The sequence below is a fragment of the Echinops telfairi genome, unplaced genomic scaffold (genome assembly GCF_000313985.2).
Source record: "Echinops telfairi isolate 266 unplaced genomic scaffold, ASM31398v2 ScPeMD7_7420;HRSCAF=8458, whole genome shotgun sequence".
NCBI classification, from domain to species: domain Eukaryota; kingdom Metazoa; phylum Chordata; class Mammalia; order Afrosoricida; family Tenrecidae; genus Echinops; species Echinops telfairi.
The window spans coordinates 15,758,357-15,780,639 of record NW_022111320.1 but is presented as its reverse complement, the minus strand read 5'-3'; the positions used below and the strand labels follow the sequence as shown (position 1 = coordinate 15,780,639).

At 44.0% G+C, this 22,283-nt stretch overlaps 1 protein-coding gene across 10 annotated transcripts in view; it reads left to right on the top strand.

The window, feature by feature from the left end:
- The window catches only part of MECOM (MDS1 and EVI1 complex locus), a 322,601-nt gene that overhangs the window by 244,255 nt on the left and 56,063 nt on the right, over nucleotides 1–22,283 (top strand). For 7 of the 10 annotated variants that reach the window (XM_045297558.1, XM_004704094.2, XM_030887619.2 and 4 more), the window contains exon 2: nucleotides 11,646–11,780. In XM_045297558.1, the coding sequence (XP_045153493.1) occupies nucleotides 11,646–11,780 (135 nt within the window). Of the gene's footprint in view, nucleotides 1–8,188; nucleotides 8,769–9,145; nucleotides 9,222–11,645; nucleotides 11,781–22,283 lie in introns of those variants that run through there. The other 3 variants (XM_045297559.1, XM_045297556.1, XM_045297560.1) reach the window with 3 other exon arrangements.

The window sequence follows — 22,283 nt, the reverse complement described above, 5'->3', positions numbered from 1 at the left end:
TGTGTGTGTGTGTGTGTGTGTGTGTGTGTGTGTGTGTCCTCCTCTGCTGGTTTTGAGGGTCTCTTGGATTTCTGGCCCTTAGTAACCCATACTGACTTACAACCTGTGTGTGTGTGTGTGTGTGTGTGTGTGTGTCCTCCTCTGCTGGTTTTGAGGGCTCTTGGATTTCAGTGGGTGTTCCACCTTGCCCTCAGACCACTCCCTCTTCCTGATTGGCAGAGAACACAGTGGGTGGGACAGAACAAACCCAGCTGCAAGCCAGAGACAGACATCTTTGGGGGCAGCACAGCTTGAGAGAAAAAAACATTTTTCTTAAAGTTCTTCTGTACTATAGATCAAGGTAAGGATTAGGGCAACTGAGATGGAGCTAGACGAAGGAAAACGGGTAGAAAAAGACTTAGACTTTGCCATTCCTCCAAGTGTGGCCCACACTTCCTTCCCCATTGTGTGTGTGGAAGTTGATTTTAGCTCATTACACAAACACAAATGTTGTGAAACATAGACTATTGTGACCTGTTCCCATGAACTCAGAGAGTTCACACTCTCATTACCCAATTTATTTTCCCAACACTCCTATGAGGCTGATATTGCGAAACGTTCAGGAAAACCAACTCAAAGGTTATGTGACTTACCCAAAGGCACACAGGAGTAGAGGCAGGAATGGAAGACAATCTTCCAACTCACCCCCTCACAGATTCTGAGTCAGAAAGGGCGCTAAGTGGCATTTCTAAAACCACAGGGAAGGAGCTGACCCTGCTGTTATTGCACAACACGTGAAACGCTGTGTCCAAAGGTCCAGTTCATGAAAATGAATGGAATCAGGAAAATTGAACCCCTCGCACAGTTGAAGTTCATCCAAAATTATTTACTATCTAAGATTTTTGGTCTAAAGCTCAAAAGAACTAAGGATTTGACTTTTTGAGATACTAAAGATAATCAGAATTCAAGATCTCTTCTAGAAAATAAAAAGACAATTATAGGAATCTTGGCCTCAATGATAGAAGAAAGAGGAATCTTTCCCTGGAAAGTATCTTTTAATGCACACATCAGGGTATTTAACATCTCGGCTTTCAGGAGACAAAAGAAAAATGACATGTCCGTTGTTCGCTACCAACATTTTACTCTGCTATGTTTTGATTTTTTTTAAAGTTTTAACAGTTTCATTGATATGTGATCCACACATCACATTAGATGGTTTAATTAATTAAAATCTTTATCTCATCAAAATCTCTTCGTGCCAAAGTGGCATAAACATTTCCATTGTTGTTGCAGGTTACCTCAGTGTAACCACTTGATATAATGGCTTCGACCAAAATCCATGAACAACAACAAAAATGTTGAATATGGCAATCTTCATTGGAGTTTAGGAAATCAATCTTTGCGTATACTCATTTCTTCACTAGAGCTCTTGTCTCCACAAAGTATTTCATCTAATTTCCAAAAGTGCTGCTACTCATTACTAAATATATTTAAGTTGAAGCAAAAAAAAAAAAAAAAAGGAAAGAAAAGAAATCCCTTTCATTCTGGCCAAATGTAATATAATAATGCTCCAACTGTTAAGATTTGCTGCTAAAAAAAATCAGATAGACAATTATGCTTAGTGTAGTAATGACTAAGGAACATCAGGACTAGTCCACGAGGGAAACTTTTGTACTGCAGTCTCTATCATGAGGGAGCCCACGCTGCAGGGACAATAACGGGGTGCTAATTCTGAATGCACACAGTGCCGTCCGACAAAGACATCAAGATTTGTAGGAAATCAACCCTCTAGCAGTCCTGGCAAGCCAGACTGACCCCAGCAAATGAAAATAATCAAAAGTAATTAGAAGCGTGCTGGACTGCCCCTCGGAGAGCCGAGCGGGAGAGTAAACATGCCTGAATCCTCGAGCCACTGCGAAGGCCCATGTCTGAGCTGTTAGGTGCCCTGACCTTGTCCACATAAAGATGTGATTTATGAAGTGCAGGGCACGGCAGCAGGGCTTCTGTCTTCTCCTGGAGAACCAAATTACTGAAGTGGAGATTAACTTGCTTTCAGGCGGGCCCATTTCCAGACCAAGGGAAATTTTTTATTTACATTTTTCTTTGTTACCTTTAATTTCCTTTTTTTTAAACAGATTTTCCCCCCATAGACTTTTTTTTAAAACAGAGTCGATCTCAGGTGACCAGAGCTATCTCCCCAGAGCAGTGGTGGGATGTGTTGAGGACGATGACCACACAAGTCCTTTTGTTTGCAAACCTGGGTCAGCTTGTTGTGCGGGGGACTGCTTGCCCAGTGGCCACAATTCCCTTCCATGTGTAGAATGCCCAGCTTGTGGGAAAAGCGCCTGGTTTTGAAAAACAGGCATCGCTGAAATGATACAAAATATGAATGCCTAATCTAGCCGTCCTTGAATGCATTCCACTGGAAGCCTTGTTGTTGTTTTGGGCGCCCTAGAATCAGCGTTTGACTCAGAGTAACCCAAAGCACAACAGAACGAAATTACTGCCCAGTCCCGCACCACCCTTATGGTCACTGCTGGGTCTGAGCCACTGTTGCAACCACTGTCACAGCCCACTTCATTGAGGGCCTTCTTCTTTTGTCAATCAAATCGGTCCCTCCTAACAACATGTCCAAAGTATATCAGACCAAGTGTCACCGTGCACACTTGTAAGGAGCGTGCAGTCTATGGTACGCTCACGATTTTTCACCAGCATCATAATGTGAGGCCTCGCTCTCCGGCCTCTCTTTTGCATGCAAGTGAGGCGATGGAAAACACCTGAGCTTCAGTCAGGTGCACCTTCGTCCTCGGGTTGACATCCTTTTGCTTTTGATCACTTTAAAGAGCTCTCTCGCAGTACTTTTGCCCAAAGCAATTATGTCATTAGATTTCTTTTATCTATATAACAGTTTTATTGGCATGTGATGCACAAACTATACAATTCAATAGTTCAGTCATATTAAGAAGAGTTGTACAATCATCACCACCGTCCCTTTTAGAACATTTTATTTGTTCTTGTACTCGTGGTTATTAGTGCCCACTTTCACCTCAATCTCCCCTGCCATCCCCCCAAAGAGCCCCTAATCCAGTTACTGTCACTGCACATTTCTTCATGGCTGCTTCCGTGAGTGTTGATTGCGATCCAAGTAAAATGAAATCCTTGATAATCTCCATCATGTCTCTGTTGGTCAGGGTAATGCTTACTGGTCCCATTGCTGGCATTGTTGTTCTCTCCCCCTGAGGTGCAATCCATCCTCTCTGCTCTACATGGTGATTTCAAGTCCTTGTCAGCCAGCGAGCCGTGTCATCTGCATAGTAGCATTGTTCGCGGGGCCCTCCTCCAGTCTTGATGCCGACTTCTTCTTCAATCTTCGTGCTGCTCAGATGATTTCCTCACATACACCTTGAAAAAGTACTCCATCTTATTCTCCCTCCCTCCCCCAACCTCATGACCCCTGGACAGATTGTACAGTGTTACTATTTTCATATCTCACACCGACCGTTGTTTCCCTTCCCCCAGAGGGCTGATACCAGGGGCTCAATAGAAAGTAAATGTCTAGAAAAGAAGCCAGGCAACATATGTACAGATTCGCCTGATGCAAGCGATGTATGGCTTGTAAAAAGAGTTGTAAGAGTCCTCAATAATATGATCTTTTAATAAAAAAACAAAAAGTATTCCATCTGATTACCAGGCTTATTCTATTGTAAGGCTTCCTGAATTACAAGGTGGCTCTATTAAATTGAAAGCCATTTGGGAGAAGAAATCGTGGGTGGTAGGTAATTTGGAGGGAGAAGGGCGGCGAGACACATTGGAGCTTCCACACTGGGAGACACATAGCAGTCAACGGGAAAGGAAGCCAGTCCGGGTCCTGCTTACATACTTCATTTTCTGCTTGTCTTTGTCTTGGTCGGGTTAGGTAAGGTTTCACAAAATCCTATTCTGACATGTAGGAGGCATTGATTTTCTTTTTAAACACACATCAATATCTATACATGAAGCTAATTTAATTAGCAAGCGGTTATTGTTCAGCCAGATGTCAATTTCTCCGATTATTTCATGCTTCCTGACATGAACGGTCTGAAACGGTAAAGATTTAACAGGATCTCCGTGAACGAAACAGCCCTTGATAAACATTAAAATGAAACGGGGCCTGCACGTTCTTGAAAAGCTGCAAAAAGGCAGTGTTAAAACACAAAAGTCAGACGGGCAGTTCTGGATATAAGCAGCCACCTCAAGAAAGCCAAAGCTGCAGAACTCAGGGAACTCCACTTAGACCGAGGTTATAAAGTACCTTCCTCTATAAACTAAAAACATAATGTCCGGGTGAATGGGAACATACTTTATTTAACTTTATGGCATTGAAAACTGCCAGCAAGTTGTCTTGTTTTTAAATATTGTCCTCTGCAGAGTGTTACAGTGCTGTTTGTCCGCAGGAAGCCTATTAAAAGTGGACAGTGCAGTCATTTCATCTGGCTTTGACCGGACTGCTTTTCTTTCCTTTAATGATGTGCTGGAATGTACCGTGCCCATAGGGTCTCCATTAGCGGCACTTTTACTTCTGGGACGACCATGAAGTTTAAGGCTTAAAAGAAGCATCAGCTTACAGTCTTGTGGGAATCACTTGAATACTGGAGCACTAACTTCTGACTGCTTTAACTAATATATTGACTTCTTTTAAATAAACAGTTACACAATGAAGGCAGAGCCAGTGGCCTTATTGGAAATCTTTGGGCCTTTTAAAGATTCTGAAATCCACACAGCTGGGGGAGGAAGGAAGGGGCCTGAGGAGGGTTTATGCCCTTTTCAAACCAGGAAGAAAACCCATTAACCTCTCCCCCCCAGCCCTGCCACCAGCCAAAGGGGAATCTTAACTGCTCCTTGAAAGTGCATCGGCTCACACTCAAACCTCCTCTTTCCCCGTGCCTACTCCTTGGTAAACAGGAATTAACAGAATGAGACAAAAACAAACAAAATCAACACGGTAATTCTTTCTAGGAAAACTTGTCCGAATGGGATTCTCTTTTGAAACACTCCGAATTTCTGCCCCCCCCCCCATGCATTTGTTACAGCTTGTTCTCCTATTCCAACCACCCCCCTTAATATTTAGATCATTAGCCCTGATACATGTTTGCAAATTAAAGCTGGTTTGAGATTATAGTAAAACCATTATTTTTAACAGCCCATTTCAAGGGCAATGCTGAACACCGGAGAACACGCATGTTACTGATTACTGCTGAGCAGACAGCGGCTTTTGCAGATGAATTTGTAACTGGGAACTACTGTAAACAGATTTCACCAGAAATCCCAAGGACTACAGGGAGTTAGTTGGTGGTGGTATTTGGCTGCTGGTATTTATTTATTGTCATAGGAAAGCCAGCTCGCTAGCGAGCAAAGTGAGTGCCCTGCACAAACCCTTTCCCAGGGGCCGCTTTTCTCTCGTGCTTCACTTCTGAGGAGGGGAGGTGGTGGGCCAGGGTCTTCTAAAAGGGGATGCTTTAAATAGCAAGAGGCGCCTTTCCAGCAGAACAAAGCCCATCTAGCCAGGCGTGCCGGGCTTCCAAGATCTTCCCTGCCAACTTCAAGTTGTGCCGCCACGGAACCAGCGGGGTCGCCCTCCCTTCACCTGCAGACCTCAAGTTAGGGCTGTGGGCTCAGAGCAGAGAGGGGGTGCAGGAAAAAAAAGCCCCGGGGAGCAAAGAGAGAGCGAGGCAGTGTGTCTGGCCGTGTCCTTTGTCCTGTTGCCTCGGATTTCCTCCGTCCGCCTGGCGATGCAGTGGGTAATAAACCCCATCGCGACGCCGTTCATGAAATGACCGTGTGAATGCCCAGTGAGAAATCTCCCAAGTTCTCCGAGAGGAAGTGCTGCTCAACGTCATCCATAGAAAAAGCCCGAGTCCATCCCGGATTCACAGCGGCCTCGGCTCTGCGGGCCCAGCTGCCAGGGAGCATCGCAGGCGGCGGCGGCTCTGGGCGGCGCGGGAAGCCGGGCGCGCGAGGCGGAGGGCAGAGCCGGGCGGGCGGACGGGCGGCCAGGGCCCCGCGGGCGGCGGCCTCACCTGGTCCCCGGCGCCCGCTTTAATCCGGGACGCACCGCCATCTACCGGCGTCCGGCCGCACCTGCAAGCACGCAGACCTTGAACGTCGCCCCGCCTCCCCCGCCCCAGCCCAATAGAAGGGGGTGGAAAACTCGGAGACCCTTTCCACGAAGCCCTGCAGGAAGTCTGGACCTGCTACTGATTCCGCACGACCCCTTTCCCCTTTTTTCCTTTCCCAATCCACCCACGTGTGCTCCTTTGCAGAGCCGCTTTGGAAAGGATAAGAGGGGGTGGGGCGGGGGCTGCTGGGCTAGGGCGGGAGGTTGGGGCGCTGAGCGCGCAGACCCCTGATCAGGCCGCACTGTCTCAAGCAATCGGTTCCCCAGATTACTTGTATTTAATACACAATGCATCATAAAACAAATCCCTCATCCTGACAGGAAGAAAATAGAACAGCTCATAGCTCGAGCCGGTCCAATTTATGGCTAAATTAAAAAAAAAAAGTCTCCGACAATGGGCAAGTTGAGGAAGGGCAGGAAATCAATGGCAGCAACCCCCCCTGGCTCTTCCACCTTCTCAAGCGCCGGACTCTCTGGGAACCTCGGACCGGGCTGTAGGCTATTTACAAAGGATATTTCCTGTCCTACCTACCACTGCGGTGCGATTTTCCCTCCAACAATAGCCATTATCTGATAGAGCAGTTCAATGTCACAGATAACAGGCCACCGAAACGAATTAAGTCACCACCTCTTGTCATTTGCTCACCCCACCCCCCTTCCCCCACCCCCCGGATTCCTCCCTTTTGTTACTGTTTTTGTTTTAAAATCGGCATTTGGGGGAAATGGAGATCTATGAGATTTACGCGTCTATTTGAATTTGGCGGCAACAAAAAGTGAGGTTTTGTATAGTCCCTCGAGACAGGTTTGCACATGAAGTTTAGCATCAGCGGACTCCTTACCCCTTTCTCCCCCACTCCCCCCCCCAAGGGTCCTTAGTCTCCCTAACTTTGACTAACTTCCCGTTGTTGAGTTGGATGTTGTCTATTTGTTTTTATGAATGGAGTGTTGTGATAAAAAGCATGATTTCAATGTAGTCGACGGATTTTACTGAAATTTTCAAGATGGGTTACAAGAAAAGATTATTTTGCTCTGTACTATACTGTATGTATATATACGTATATATTTTTTCCTGGATCGTTTCAGAAACATGTAGTTAAAAATTCGCCATATATTAGAAAGCAACATTTGTGATGTTAAACGTTTAAACCCTGAGTTATCAAATTGCTTATTTCCACTTTGGGGCGTTGGTGGCGTTTTAAATAGCAAAAACTCATTAAGACGGTTGCCCACCTTTCTAAACCCAGAACACAGTATCTGGGCAGGTTATATACAAATAATACTTCAAAACTGCAAATTCCTTCTTCTAATTAAAATACATGATTTGAAAATCTGTTCACCTAGCTATCACTAAGCAGGAATAAAATGGAAGTAGGAATTTAATTTTTTTTCTTTCCTCAAGCTGCTCAGCAGAAAACTGGAAATATCAACGTTTCCCTATCTAGACTGCTGTTTTCTGAAAAATTGTAATATAATTATGTTTAGAAGCGTCCCTTCACCCTCAGCCTTGCCCTTGCTCCCTCCACTCCTGGAAGTACTCTTTCATCCCATCCCTCCCCACCACCACCCCCCACCGCCAACACACACGCGCGCGCGCGCGCGCGCACACACACACACACACACACAATCACACTTACACTAGTGCTTTGAGAACGTCGAGACAGAGGACATTTCCCTGGGGAAAGAAATCCTGCCTGGCGAGGTCTCCCCATTGGTTGTTTACTCGGAGAAATCTACATGTTTCAGGGGGATGGCGCATCCATAATCAGTCTGTCCCTATAGGACTTGGGTCTTGGCGACCTTTTTGTGACCTCTCCCGCCAGAGGAGGCTGCTGTCACTTTAAAAATTTACTGAAAGAGGAGCCCGTCTGGCTTCCGACCGCGGCGGGCGGCGGGAGATAGCGCGCTTTCTCCGCGGCCCGGGCTCTTTCTGGATGGCCGCGCGGCTCCTCTTTAAAGAGACAGTCCGCGCCATCGACGCCCGGCGGCCGCGCGCGGCGCTGCCCGAGCCGACGATCCCGGGAGGGGCCGGCGCGGCGGAGGATCTGGAAGGGGGGTAGCGCTGCCCTCGCCTCCCCAGGCCCCCCACCTTGACAAACGCCCGTCCTCCAGCCGGCTTTCCCTTCCTGGGAACTGGGAGCCAGGAGTGGAAGAAGTTTTAGTGGGTTTCAGATAACTTTCATTACACATCGGGCTGATAAGAGCAAGGGAAAGTGAGAAAACAGGGAGGTAATGTGAACCCGAAGGAATAGCTCCGAGCTCTTTTTTTTTGGGGGGGGGGGGCCCAAACACACCCAACCCGGGTCACCCACCGAACGGAGACTGCTTTTCGGGTCTTAAAAACACACTCTTGGCGGACAATAAATCTGCAACGCGTGCTCACGGCGAGCAGATGCTAGAGACGGACAAAGTGATCCGAAAGAAACCCGTTCGGAAACCCAGACGCGAGTTTCGGGGTTTTGTGTTTCTCTTTTCTTTTTGTTTTTCCTTTTTTTTTTTGCATCGCGACATGTTGCCGGGGATCGCGTGAGAGGATCAGGATTTTCGTTCGGGAGCGCTGGGGGCTGCCGATGATTTTGTTTAAGTTCTCCTGTGATTGCTCTTTCTTGCCGAGTTGCGGCCATAGACGTTACTTCAGGTAAGAGAACGCCCTTGCCGAAAGGAAGGAAGAAAGAGCAGTGTTGGCGGGGGGCAGCGTCGGTGACTCGGGGCAGCTTCCTGCCTTGGCACCCCTTCCCCCGCCCCCAGCCCCCTTCTCCTGCTGCCCGCGGAGCCCGGGGCGGCGGTTCCTGGTTCCTCCTGCGCACCCGCGCCGTCCGGACGCGTCCCGGCGCGTCGCCGGCCTTCGGGGGTCCCCCGGCGCCCGTCGGCCTCCCCGCTCGCGCGCGTCTCCCGCCTCCCCTCGCTCGGCGTGTCGTCCGTCCGTATCTGGGGCGCAGAAGGTGGAGTTGCCAAGATCCGAATTCCTGGCAGCGACCACGCGACTCGGGAGCAGCTTTCGGCCGAGTCCCACCTTTGCCAAGTCACAGCTTTGCTGTCCAACTCCGTGCTGCTTCGCGGGAAAGACACTTACGGACCCTGCGGGGAGGTGGTGGGTTTTTTTCCTCCCCCTTCCCTTCTTTTGCTGGGTTTTTTTTTTTTTTTTGGAAAGGGCCTTTCTCGAAAGCCCAGTTAAAGAGATTTCTCACCCCCCTGCCCCCCCACCCCAAGCTATCTTAAGGAGCTTGACAGCTTTTAAAAGCACAAGCATGTGTTGGATGAAATGATGGAAGATGTGTCGTTTCTTTATTTTATCCGAGAATTCCGAGCCGATTAAGACATTTGGGAGACGAATGTATTTCTGCTAGCAAATCAAAAGTGCATATTTCACCCGGTGGGGGTGGGGGGCGGTTTTGGAGAAAGTTAGGCTTTTGTCCTGGGGCAAGACTATCATCGTGGGTAAGAAAGTTAATATGTTGGTAAAGAATATTTGAATAATCATATAACAGATCTGTAATGAGACATTCTTTGGAAATGAAACTTTCAAAAACATTAATTTCACTGTTGACAGAGGCAACGGCAATAATGTTAACACGGAATAACATTACACCCAGCATTTTTATGTGCAGTCGATGTAATACTTAATTCTCTGCCCCCCGCCACAGGGAATGCTGGAAAGCTAAGGGTAGATGAGTCGTGACTTATGAAATTAACATGTTTGCCACGACTTTATGCAAAAATATGATATGGAACTGGTCCATTTCACTGGCTTCACCCCGTTTCCGTCATGAACCATTTCTCTCCTGCGTCAGTAAAACTTGTTGTTGTTGTTGTTTGCTAGTCTAAAAAACAGGCAACAAAAAATCCAAACCAGCAACCCAACAAAGAAACAAAAGACCCCAATCTACAACTTGGTAGGACTGCTTTTCATTGTGTGTTGCTTACTACTGTTGTCTGTGTACCTTTGAGACACCTGGGTAGGATCGAGGAATCTCAAGTTGCCCTTTGAGTTATTTCCGCCCTGAGATTAGTAGAAGACATTTTAGCGTTTGCAATTGTCGAAACAAGAACTTGGTTTTTAGAAACCTGTCCTTTGCACCAGAGAGGGCATTTGAGGGTAGTTTTGGGGTGTTGTGAGCCCTTGAAAAAGCAGGCTTTGATTTGTGTGTTTGTGTTGTGGATGTATCTAGCAATTACTCCCAGTCGTATTTTCTGTTGAGATTTTTCTTTTTCCCCCCTTTTAATTGTGGAACTACTTTCTGCCCTTTAATTGCCTCCTGGCCCAAAGCTCATTCAGAGTACCTCTTGACTAGTGCCCTCAGAGCACGGGGTTCTTCTCCTTGAAGTTTGTGGTGAGTTAATGACTTGAATCTGCAACTGGGTGATTACATGAATTCTAAGCAACATTGTTTTGGGTCTATATAGTCAGGATTTTCGTTTTCTCTCTCATACTGGTTCAGGTACACAGCAGAGTGCTGAAGGGGCTGTTTAATTCACTAATTTCTGTTCTGGACTAGTATTGTTTAGACTGTGATTGGAAGCTTCCTCAGGTTTGCTTTAAAGGATTGGTTTAAAATTACTAGCTATTCCCCATCAGATCAGCAACTCTAGAAATGTTTAAAACATAATTGCTATTAGTGAATCTGACTAGCTTGATTTAAGGACTCAAAACCTTTGAAATGGGAGTTTTCCACGTCAGTTTTTGTTTTAATAGGTGTATTAGGTAATGATTAATACTTTGGCTAGGCCAAGAGTAACATCTCTTGAGAAATGACAGTACACAACCACATATAATGATTGTGAGTTTATTACAATCATTCTTACCTGTTTTTTAAACTTGTTCACAAGCAGTTGTATTTTGCTTATTCCATGTAAAGTTGAAATTTGCATTGGCATGTGTTAGCTAAGTCATTAGGCTGCCATACTTTTTGCATGACTTGTTCACCAACTATTTCTTTTCACTTGTTTTTCTTTAGTTTGGCCAGAAGCACATCTAGTGGACAATTTTTTTTTCTCAATTAAGGGTAGGATTTAATTGTTTCGTGGTGGTGAAATGCAAACTGTAGAAATAAATTTAATGATATTGCGATGAAAGTTTTCAACCGAATTCTTCGAAATAGCAAAAATGTGAAAAGAACGCGTTTCTACTGTGTCACTAACTGAACCTAAAATCTTGACTATTTGTTTTGGAAACGTGTTCTTCTGTGCTGCTCTGTATTAGTCTAACTCTTCCATTGGATAGGATTCTTAAGTCACGCGTCACAAGAAAAGCAGGCAGTTTTCAGGTCCATTGATCTGTTTTAGTAATATTTACAATCGCTTTCTTTGTTTTTTTTTAAATCACAGTATGTTGTCATATCTAAGATAACTAATTAGTAGTCCTCCTTTATTAATATGCATGCTGCTGCATGACTTTTCTTCTTCTTTTAAGGGCCCAAAGGAGGACTAGCTAGTCCACTGAAGCCTTTTTAAAGCAATTAGCCATTTTAATGAATGGACCAACATGGAAATGGATTGTTCTGTTCTTCCTTTGTAGATCTTAGATGAGTTTTGCAATGTGAAGTTCTGCATAGACGCCAGTCAGCCAGATGTGGGAAGCTGGCTCAAGTACATCAGGTTCGCTGGCTGTTATGAGCAGCACAACCTCGTTGCATGCCAGATAAATGATCAGGTATGTTGTAAAGATTTTCTTGTCTTTCCTTGAGAGCACAGAAGTATCAGTAAAGCCTAAAGAATAAAAATAACAGGTAGACCCCTAGGGCCTGTTTGTTGAGATGATGAAAGTAATGCATACACAGATGGAGGATCCAGAATGCTGTCGTTTTCAGTACTGTTTTCTTCCAGAACAACTTTTCTTGAGGACTCTGTTTACTGGGCATTACTGTCCTTCACAAATGCTCTAGTTTTCTGAGTATGAGTGAATGATTTCAAAAATGGGTCGTTGCTTAGTGCTTACTGTTCATCACGGCTTTTTCTTTGCCATCACACTAATAGGGAACTCATCAAGAATACTTAGTGAATTTATATGGAAATTGAAAGTGCTATGCTTAAATGTTATAGAGGCTTCATGTAAATTATTAAGTACATATATGTGGTAAAGGTGCACTCTTAGCTGCTTGTGCAGTTTTTGTTGTTTTACAGAATTGAGAAACATTTTTAATCAAAATACTCTGTTTTGGTGTGTATATAAGAAAAGGTTTAAATTCCCACTGCTGGAGTTTACTCTGTGGCATTATGGAGGAGCAAGTGGGACTGACTTTCATAATAATAACAACTGTGAAATAAAGATCATGAAAATATCATGAACCATATTTTGCACTCCATAAAGTTAGGTTATGAATCTTGTAAGTGAGTACAACAATGCCTAAAACAACAAGAGGTTCAGGCAGTTAGCTTTGGGTTTTATAAACCTCATCAGGCTAGAATTTAATTATGCTATCATCATTTATTTCTTTTAACTCAATGGTTACCTAGATAAAGCATCTCTCAGAGAACACAGTGAAATGGTTGCTTGGAAAATCCGCTAGGAAAATCATCACTATGAAAAAGTAAAATTTGAATGAGATGTTTCCTATTGGAAGCTGATAAATAATTCTAGCATCATAGTGGTCTCTGGTCATCAGTCATCGTGATGAGATTATGCTTTGGCATTTTACCAGCTACCAGATAATTTTTACTGGCTAAACTGTAATGAGAGGTAGTAAATTGTAAAATTAGGTTTAAGTGGGAATCATTTTAAAAAATCTTCAATATATATCAGAATAATAAACCAGATCCATTGTGGGTTTTTTCCCTCCCCTTTTGTCTTGAGAAAACAAGAGACATTATTGCCAAAGGAAAACATTATTAAATTAGCTATTGATTGTGAGCAGAAAATTTCCCAAGTCCCTCATATGAGTTACTGTACCATCAAAACAAACATTTTTTGAGCACTCACTATTTGTGGATGTGGGAAATACATAGGTGCTACAAGTGGAGGAACTATTTATATTTTGTTTCTTAAATCAGGAACTAGGGGATCTCAAAAGCAGCTTTCAGATGTAATAATATAATTACATCATAATAACTTTTTTCTGTCCCTATTAACTGACAAGGAAGGCTATTCCCCTAAATACAGCTGCTATAAGATCATTGAAAAGATGATTTAAGAATGAGATCGATAGTCAAGGCATTTTCTATTTAATATGTATATGTCAAATATTTCATAAACACACTTGCCATTGGGATTTGTGATTGTATTACAAAAGGGAAACTATTTTGCCGTTCCTAACCATGCATTGGATTGTTTATTAGCATAGGCATTTATAATTATACCGTGGTTACTTTTGAAGCCCATATTGAAGTAAAATGTCTTCAGAAGAAAATATCCTGGTGCATGCCTTAATGAATAGCATGTTTACTTATTTTATCTAAAGGGCCAGGCAAAAGAGTTCATCAGGAAAGACATTTAAAGCCAGTATCAGGCACACATACCTATTATGTCTCTAAGTACTCTCTTAAACTTATGTGTTATGCTGGCAGAAATCTAAGATGACAACAGAGTGTAGATCAAATGACAGAATTGTGAAATTGACATTACATGGGTAAGTAAGTTCACCCATAAACATCTAGAGAGGAAAAGTCAGGTGAAAGTCAGATTTCTGTGATAGAAGACATGCAGACTCACACTTGGCTCAGTAGACGAGACAAAAGAACACACGCCCAAATGGTGTATACATATCTTATAGAAATATACGTCCATCAACCCATTCGCTTCGTTTTAAAAGCCAGTGAAGGCTAGCAACTCTAGATAGCTCTGACACGTGGACGGTGGACTAAGTGCAATGATGGAAGAACTGACTAAAGAGATTCTCTTGGTTGTTTGTTTCGCTGTCCTTCCCATGAGGAGTAGGAACTACCAAACCGGATATAAGCGCCATTCATCACATAAGGAACATACCTGTTGTGGGAGATAATATTGATTGCCCAGACAAAAAGAGAGACCCTGGCTCAGGTGTCATCTTTAAGCCTTAAGCACTTCAACACACCTGTACAACACAAAGCAAATCCAGCAGTCTATAAGAATCTCTGATTTGTAGAGTGAGCTCAAATTTAGAGAATGAACTTTAATAGCAATATAGGGGTGGATCCTAGGCAATTGAAAGGAAGAGGTGCCGGTGGAGCTGTCTACCACAGATGAATCCTTTTAACACTGAGAGTAAATAACCAGAAAGTGAAAAATTGCTGCACACACACAAAAAAAGCGAGGACAACCAATACGAATGCATAGTAGTACAGTTTGCATTTGCAAAGCTACCTATTTGTAAAGCCTAATGTTCAAGATCAAGTGCAATCAATTTGGGTCAGTTTTCCAAACGACATGGAGCGCTTTGAAAGCGAATAAATGTGCTTGCTAAGGTTATGCGGAGTTTGATAATAGTGAGATAAAGGCAACACATGTACACTGGACAAAAAACAATATTCGATTTGTTTGGTGGGGAAGAATTATTCAGAAATAGCCTGCTTTTCTCAATTTTTAAATAGAGTTGATTGAGAATGTAACCTTGTTTTATATCATAAACATGAAGACCACTTGATGAACATTTTCCCTACTTCATTTCTACAAATATTTTACTTGAGGGATTCTTCGGAACTTACAATTTCTAATGGACTTCGAAGAACGACATTATTTTGGTTCCCTCCCCCAGCCCCCACTTCCCAGGTCCGAGTGGCCTTTTTTGACAGTGTTACCCAGAAAGGACTCAGGTCTTTGTTTCTAGGTCTCCCTTTCATTTGAGCGGTTTTGTTCAATTATTTCTGTGATATCTTTGCAAATAGAGACTCTAAAAACACACTCATTACTGCTAACTCATCATCTTCGTTGCAGTAACTTCTGACAGACAGCCCTTTTGCCTCATGAAAATACTGTATTCACTGAAGCAAGTGGTCTTCAAAAAGAAGGGCACACCACAGACCCTTGCACACTGAAACCACTGTCACACCCACAGGGAGTTGGATTCCACTCGAGGGTGGTGAGTTTGGTTGTGAGTTTTTTCATCACACTCAAATCATACAATAGTGGATCCATGAAAAACACCCAGACCTCTTTATCCTTGAAGTCTGCTTTTTTTTTTCTTTCTTCCTTAAAATGTCTGTATAATGCCACATGCCCATACCAGTGAGGTCCAGTATTTAGCGTGAAATTTCACTGACACCAAACATTTTACATTTTGATGATCTGAAGTCACTCTTGGTTCGTATCAGGAGCAAGAACTGGCAGAGAAGTGCAGTGGGGAGGGAGGGCGCAGCTGAAGTGGCCCAAAGCCTCTTCTAAGCTAGGTCCTCAAGAGGGCGGATCCCAGGAGGGAGGGCGCATGGAAGCAGTTTATTCATTATTCAGAGCTTTTATTTACAGCTGGAAGTATCCTAGTGTCAAGCAGACCAGACCTCTAAATGATTTACTGATTTTTTTTTGGTCTCACCCCCAATTCATTTAATCTTGCTATTTTGCTGCCCTTTTTTGAGTCTTCTCGGCATCCTAGGGATGGGTAGAGCTAGCACATGGCTTGAGGTTTGGGTCTCACTGTTCCCGCCTTTCACTGTTCTCCTCTTCCTGAGTCCACGCCATCAACAGTTTCAGTCTCGGAAATCCATGAGGGCTCGCTGCGAGTCAGCATGGCCTTTGTGGCAATGAGTTTGTTTTTGCTTGGGGGGTTTGAGGGTAACCCTATGGGGTTACAAGTTGAGCGGCTACCCATGAGGCCAGCAGTTTGAAACCACTAGCTACAACCACAAGAGAAAGGCGAAGCTTTCCACCGTCAGAAACCCACAGGGGCAGTTCTACCCTGCCTTCTAGGATCCCTGGGAGCCGAATGAACTCAATGGCAGTAAGTTTTCAACCCCATCCTTAGATCCTCCCTGAGCCAGGTCAAAGGCAAAGGATCCCTGCACCCTCGTCATATACCTCAATCAGTTCAGATCTCACCTTTGGCCCCATCTCTGAAGATGCTCCCTGGTTTTGTACGGCTCCTTGAAGTCTCCCTCTAATACTACAGGCTTCCTTGAATGCATCTTCATGGTGAAACCACATTGGTTATGATTAGACAGATCACTTGAACACACTTCACAACGGCTGGCTTGTTCCGAACTACCCAAGACCTGTCTTTTCGCTCATAATAACTACAATCATCTGGGCATGTATTTTGGAGTAATATGCCATATACAGCATGTAAATGTATTCAGCACCCTAGGAATGATTTGTTTCAAACCTCTGGTCTGCCTTAACCTGATCTCCAAGTAGCGTAAATTCTCAGAAACCCAAGACTTTGGGCAAAGGGTCCTTTCGTTTTTTAAACTATTCTCTGACAGCTGACTTTTAATCAGCACACTAAGAGACATCTGTTGCTCACTCTGAATAAATGTTTTGTTTTGTTTTTAAATGCCCATAAGTGATTATCTAGTGCCCGATGGATATTTTGTGGACAGAAAATCCAGGGAAACACGTGTCCCTCAAAGAACGCAAATCAGAGTTCACGTCAGGTGTTCTGAGCGGCCCCGGCCCACAGGGCTTTCCGTCGGACCCAGCCTCGTTCCCGTTTGTCATTTACCTTGTAAGCATTGAACTGCTTCCAGGGTGATGGTGGCTGAATCGGCACAACCACCCACCCTCTTCCTAAGTCGCCATCAATGGTGCTATCAGACTGCTGCAACACCAGCACAGTATTATTACTGTAAGCTTATTGTGGGCTCAATTATCACGTTATTTTCCTTGGCTTCGTACGGGGGCAAATCATCTGTTTTTCCTGCACCAGTCAGTTAGTACAGTTTGTACCCAGGAAGCCGGGCTGATCAGCCATGTGCAGAGCAACATGTTAAGTTATAGGGTTTTTTCCCCAGGTTTTAACCCAAAAAAAAAGGTTTGCATCCACTGTCAGGTAATTTGTTAAGTTGTTCTTCCTTTACAACGATTTCTGCCCACATTTTGCATGAGCTCTTTTGATGTTAAAATTATTATTGGCTTTGACCACTTTCTTTGCTTTGCTTTTAAGTCAAGTTCCACTTTTATACCAAAGTCATGCTCTGCTGTTTTAAGATGAACGCCAGCTGGCAGGACGAGAGACTGGCTCTGTGAACAGTGCCTAAGCCGACGCTGGGGGATGCTGTCTGGCTGATAAGTGACTTCCCTACCCCCTAAGATGAAACCGTCTCAGAGAGAGCTTGCCATTGATATTTATATGTTAACCAGCATCCCCTCACCAGAAGGCTTCTGCACAGAATAATGCCCACGGCGAGACACCGACTAGCATTTTCAGTAAGACCAGCCACGAAAGTGGAAAAAGAGAAAGTGGCCTGAAGGATTCCGTGCACGTTTTCAGTGCGTGTGTTTGCGTGTGTGTGGTATCTTTGAGGAACATCGCAAAGTCCTCTCTTACTGGTGCATGTTCTCATCCCTCGTGGGCTCCGATTCTTCCTGGGATCTCGCAAGAAGGTAGTCATTAGAATGCATCCCCGGCTCTCAAGATGAAAATGTTGGCCAAGGACATGAGAAAAGACTTATCCTAGTACCAAAAAAAAAGATGTCTAAAGATGGTCATTGGTTTCCTCCTCACGTGGGATGCAGCCATCCCGGAGCACTCTTGAGGGGCTTCAGAATGCTCAGAAAGCTTCCGTGACATCAGACGTGGAGCTATTGTGCATGTCTTTGGGAAATTTACGTAGAGTAGTTAGGGAAGTCTATCTAGAAGGCTCTGTAGAGAGAGCCTTGGAGACTACTTCAGGCGACAAGTGGCAAGGCTTCAGGCTGGGCACACGGTAGGCTCCAGGTCTAAGAAACAAGGAACTTATCTAGAGCCCTGGCTCTTCTTATGCAAAATGGGATCAACAGTTTTCTTTCATCCAATAAATTATACTCGACTTGCTCCCCAGATAATTAACAGAAAGATATAAATGTGAACGAGAAAATTAAATCGCCTCCCAAAATACTCTTTATCCTGGGAATTATCAATGGGTGCTTTCTTTCATTTCGGGAAGTGCACATAGCAAGACAGTCTCCAGACTTCCTCAGCTCGTGTTCTCTTGTCTTTACACTGTCATCCCAAAGACAACAGGGATGTCATCCTTTAGGAGGAATGAGGGAAACCAGGATGGTTTTCTTTGGCAAAGTTTTGTCCCAAAAAGCTTCTATCATGCTCAGCAGAAATCTTTATCTGCCATCCTCCGTGCTGTCTGCTCATGACACTGTGATAAGGCACAGAATGTAGCATCAGATGCTTCCTCGAGGCGGGGGAACACTTGACATCGCTCCTGCACTCCAGAATTGGGGTGTCCACGTTACTGTAGAGGGGCCCAGGGGCCCACTGGTGTTTCCCAACACCATCCCATATGCACCCGGTGTGTCTGTGCTCCCCCGAGGCTGACAGATGTGTCCGTATCAAATGTTGACTTTGCGCAGATATGTAAACTGTGACCTCCCCTTCCACCCCTCCTCCACGTGGTAGAGTCCCGTGCAGGCGTCCCTCACCTTCTGAGTGGGAAACTGCATGGGACTGTGATAAATAGAGCATTCGGACCACCGGAGGAAGAAATCAGCTCTCAGCATCCAAGTGGAAAGAGAGCCAGAGTCTGAGAGTTGTCTCTCAGTGCAGAGTTTGCAAGTGAGTCCATTTCTCTATTATTTCAATTATGACAACTTCCTGAATAGGTTAAAGGTCGCTCATAATTCACACGTCTGTCATTTTGAGACGCACCAAACGCCATCTACTAAGTATAAATAAAACTTCTAGCACCACTCGGACAGGAAAAACGAATGGGAATTAATAACAATGAGGCCTTGTTCATCCCATTCAAAGAAAATGATCGGTTTTCTTTCCTCCTCCTTTCTTCCTGGTGCTCGTAATTTTCCTTCTGTCTCAGAATAGGACAAACACGCTACTTTGAATCGATCCAAGCCTAGCCAGCTCGACAGCAGGCTGCTCGGAAGGACGGGGCTTGTCTTGTCTTTTGTTGAGGCACAGACAAGAAGCCACATTATTACCAGGTAGGAGTTCCGGTGGCATTAGCATCGATTTGAGAGAGGTTTAGGTTGGACACAAACTTCAGCAGTATCCAACAGAATTAGCCTGGAAGTCCTTTATGGACTATTAGCATTCCTGTCGGAGGCTGATGAGTGCTCATGTCCTCTTTAGATTTAAATATCTAAAGAACACGAATGCTCAAGGCATTTGATTTACTACAAAGACATACGAGGGGGCTTTTAAAAAGTTGGTGGTGAAAAACTCCATTGTTCCTCAGTTCCATCTCTCCACCAACTTTTTGAAGCCCCTTCATATGGATATATTTAATACCTGGGCTCTATATTACGTAATATAAGTATGACAGATAATTATATATAACTCATGATATACAAGTGAAATAAATCATGCACCTAACCATTTGTATTTTATGTAACTAGATCTTAAAATAAAGATTGTTAATGTTTTATGGAAGTCTTAAATCTTACCCCCCAAAATAGAGTTTGCCACATTTGTGTGTCCCATATAAAACATACATTTATACATAAAATTGTATTAGAAAAACAGCTTTGGGGAGTCTAATATTTGCCAAATCAGAGCCATATCTCTGCATGCCTTTTGTCCCCAGCTTGGCCTGTGACTGTTAGCTGAGTGGATATCCTTTTGACATTTGAAACTGGTTTCAGAGTTTGTTTAAAATAAAGAAAGCACAATCATTATGCTTAGAGTAATTCCAGTATGCACATGTAACATTTTATGTGTGGTTTAGCTTGTGAATTGCTACAGTAGTAAAAGTGAACAGCTTTGGAGATTTCTATTCTTTTTTTTTTCCTCCAACCATCTGAATGATTTAGGTTTAATATACAGATACATTTTTCTCAGCAATTTCATAAGCATATAATTTTAACAAATTTAAAAATAAAATGAGATCAGTTATTAAAATCTTTACTATAAATAATTTCCTACAAGTTGACATGGTCAGAAGTCTAGATATAATAGTCATATTTTAAAAGATGGAAAGGATGCTTTTTGAAAAAATAAAGACACTGGGCAAATTAAAATTTTCATATGATAAAATAAAAAGACCACTTGAACGTTGCCGTTTCAAGCGTATGGAGAGGTAGTCCTAGCATGTTGCTTTCCCCAATTTTGGTATTAACTCCCAAGTAGAGCCTCCTTCCCTCCCACAGCTCCTCATCCCACCCCAAGGTCTTAATATAGTTTTTAAATATTTGTGATGATTTTTTAAATGGAACGTCTACCTGTAATCCTGTTTCCTTCTAATTTAAGGTCCTTTTCGTGCGGATCGTTCTCCATATTGGGAGGGATCAAAAGCTTTTTCCCTTCTAATAGAGCATTACATTTTGAGAGAGACGTTGCAAAAAATAAATAGAAATCCGTCGTTTTGTCTCACCTCGAACTTTTTCTAAACGTTTGTGACTTTTGAAGACTTTGTTATATAGTTGAGTGCATCGTACAGTCCGTGAACCAAGACGTTTTTATTTTGAATCCAGATAACTTTTTCCATAAACCCCCTGATGGGAGGGCCTTTATGGTGTTGACCAGAGGGGTTGACGCCCTTCCACTTGTCTCCAGCATGAACTTCAGAGGTTAGATTAGTAGTAGTTCTGCTTTTGGCATCTAACTCAGATGACACGTGATGCACATGACTGCACGATAGCTCAGGCTTGGAGAAAAGAATGATTCTAAGGTCATTGTGGCTCTGATTTTTAATAAAGCACCGTCATGTCCACAGTTAGGCACCTGTGGGGGGTGGGGGAGGAGTCGACATCCATCTTTGTTGGTTTGTTAGTTTCTTTCTCATACTTTTCATTTCCTGAACCATAGCTGTTCATATTCATGAACATGCCTTGTGTTCTGAAAGACTTGATTAGCCCCCAGAGTGTGTCTCATGACTTCCAAGGTCAGGATGTTGAGGTCGGCAGCAAATCACCACTTTATTTTGGTCCAGGCTACTCTGCTCAAAGTGTCTCCTGCTATCTTACTATCATTTCTAGAAAGTCGGTGCCAGATTTCTGAGTGGGCCTCTCTGGAGTTCCGTGTTTGGATTGTGCTTTGGGGGCACTGTAATTACCAGGGGAAAGCCCTCATTTTACGTAAGTCTCCCTGAGATTCTCAGAGATGAGATAGGATGAGGATCACTTAGTGGCAGGGACACCTTGACAAAGGGCCTAGATTTGTTGAGGGCGTGGCAGATGCGACGTCTCACTGCTGTAAGACGGAGCGTGCCCAGAATCTGCCCTCACTGCGGCTGGCGCTTGCCAGTTCTTCTCAAACCTCAGTTTCACGAGCGCCATAAAAACTCACTTAAACTCGAGGAGAACACCCTGAAGTTAAAAGCCGCTCTGCCCTGCCTAGCCTTGCCTTTCATGGCCTGGAACGCCACCCTTTACCTCCAGCACATCGAGCCAGCGTCAGCCCCGATCCATGTCTTGTATTTTTTATGCACTCAATATTCTTCCCTCGACGGTGGGGACACGTGAAGGGAAATCACAGTCGTGATCTATGCCCCTGGTTAAGAGAATTGTCTCTATAATATATAGCTGCTGTGTATCCATCATTTTTCCTTTTGTTTCTTGGACTGTTCGCTGTGGATGAGTCCATCTGGAATGGAATGAAAGGGGACATGATTAATAGAGGGCGACCGGGAGAGACTGGTGTCCTAACACATTGTTCCTCCGATGATCTGGCCTGGGTGTCGGCGCACCGCTCCCCGGCAGAGCCAGTCTCTCTGTTTTGCTGCTGTGCGGGCCATTATCTCTTTAACCTCCCTGTTTCCGAGAAGCCACCGAAAAGTTCTAATATGTCACCATTCAAATGTCAACATGTTGCTGGAAAGGAAGCTAATAAGTTAAACCTTTGAGAGATGCCAAAAAAAGAGGTGATTCAAGCTGTTGAGAGAAGTCCATTGTTTCCTAAGGGGAACTCAGACTGCAGAATGAAACGAGGTGCTTACAAGCATTTCAACTGGAAGATTTCGAGGACAGGGGAAGCAAGCACATAGGTGATTTTGTTCCTTCTTTCAATCAGGTCACTTTGCACTAGAACTCCCAGTGTGTTCCTAACAGGAGGGAGATGTGAAGGTTAGGTGTGAATGGTAGACCTCGCCCCTTCCCCCTCTCTCATGGTGAGGGTACATCTCGAGGTCCTCCGTATGCTACTTA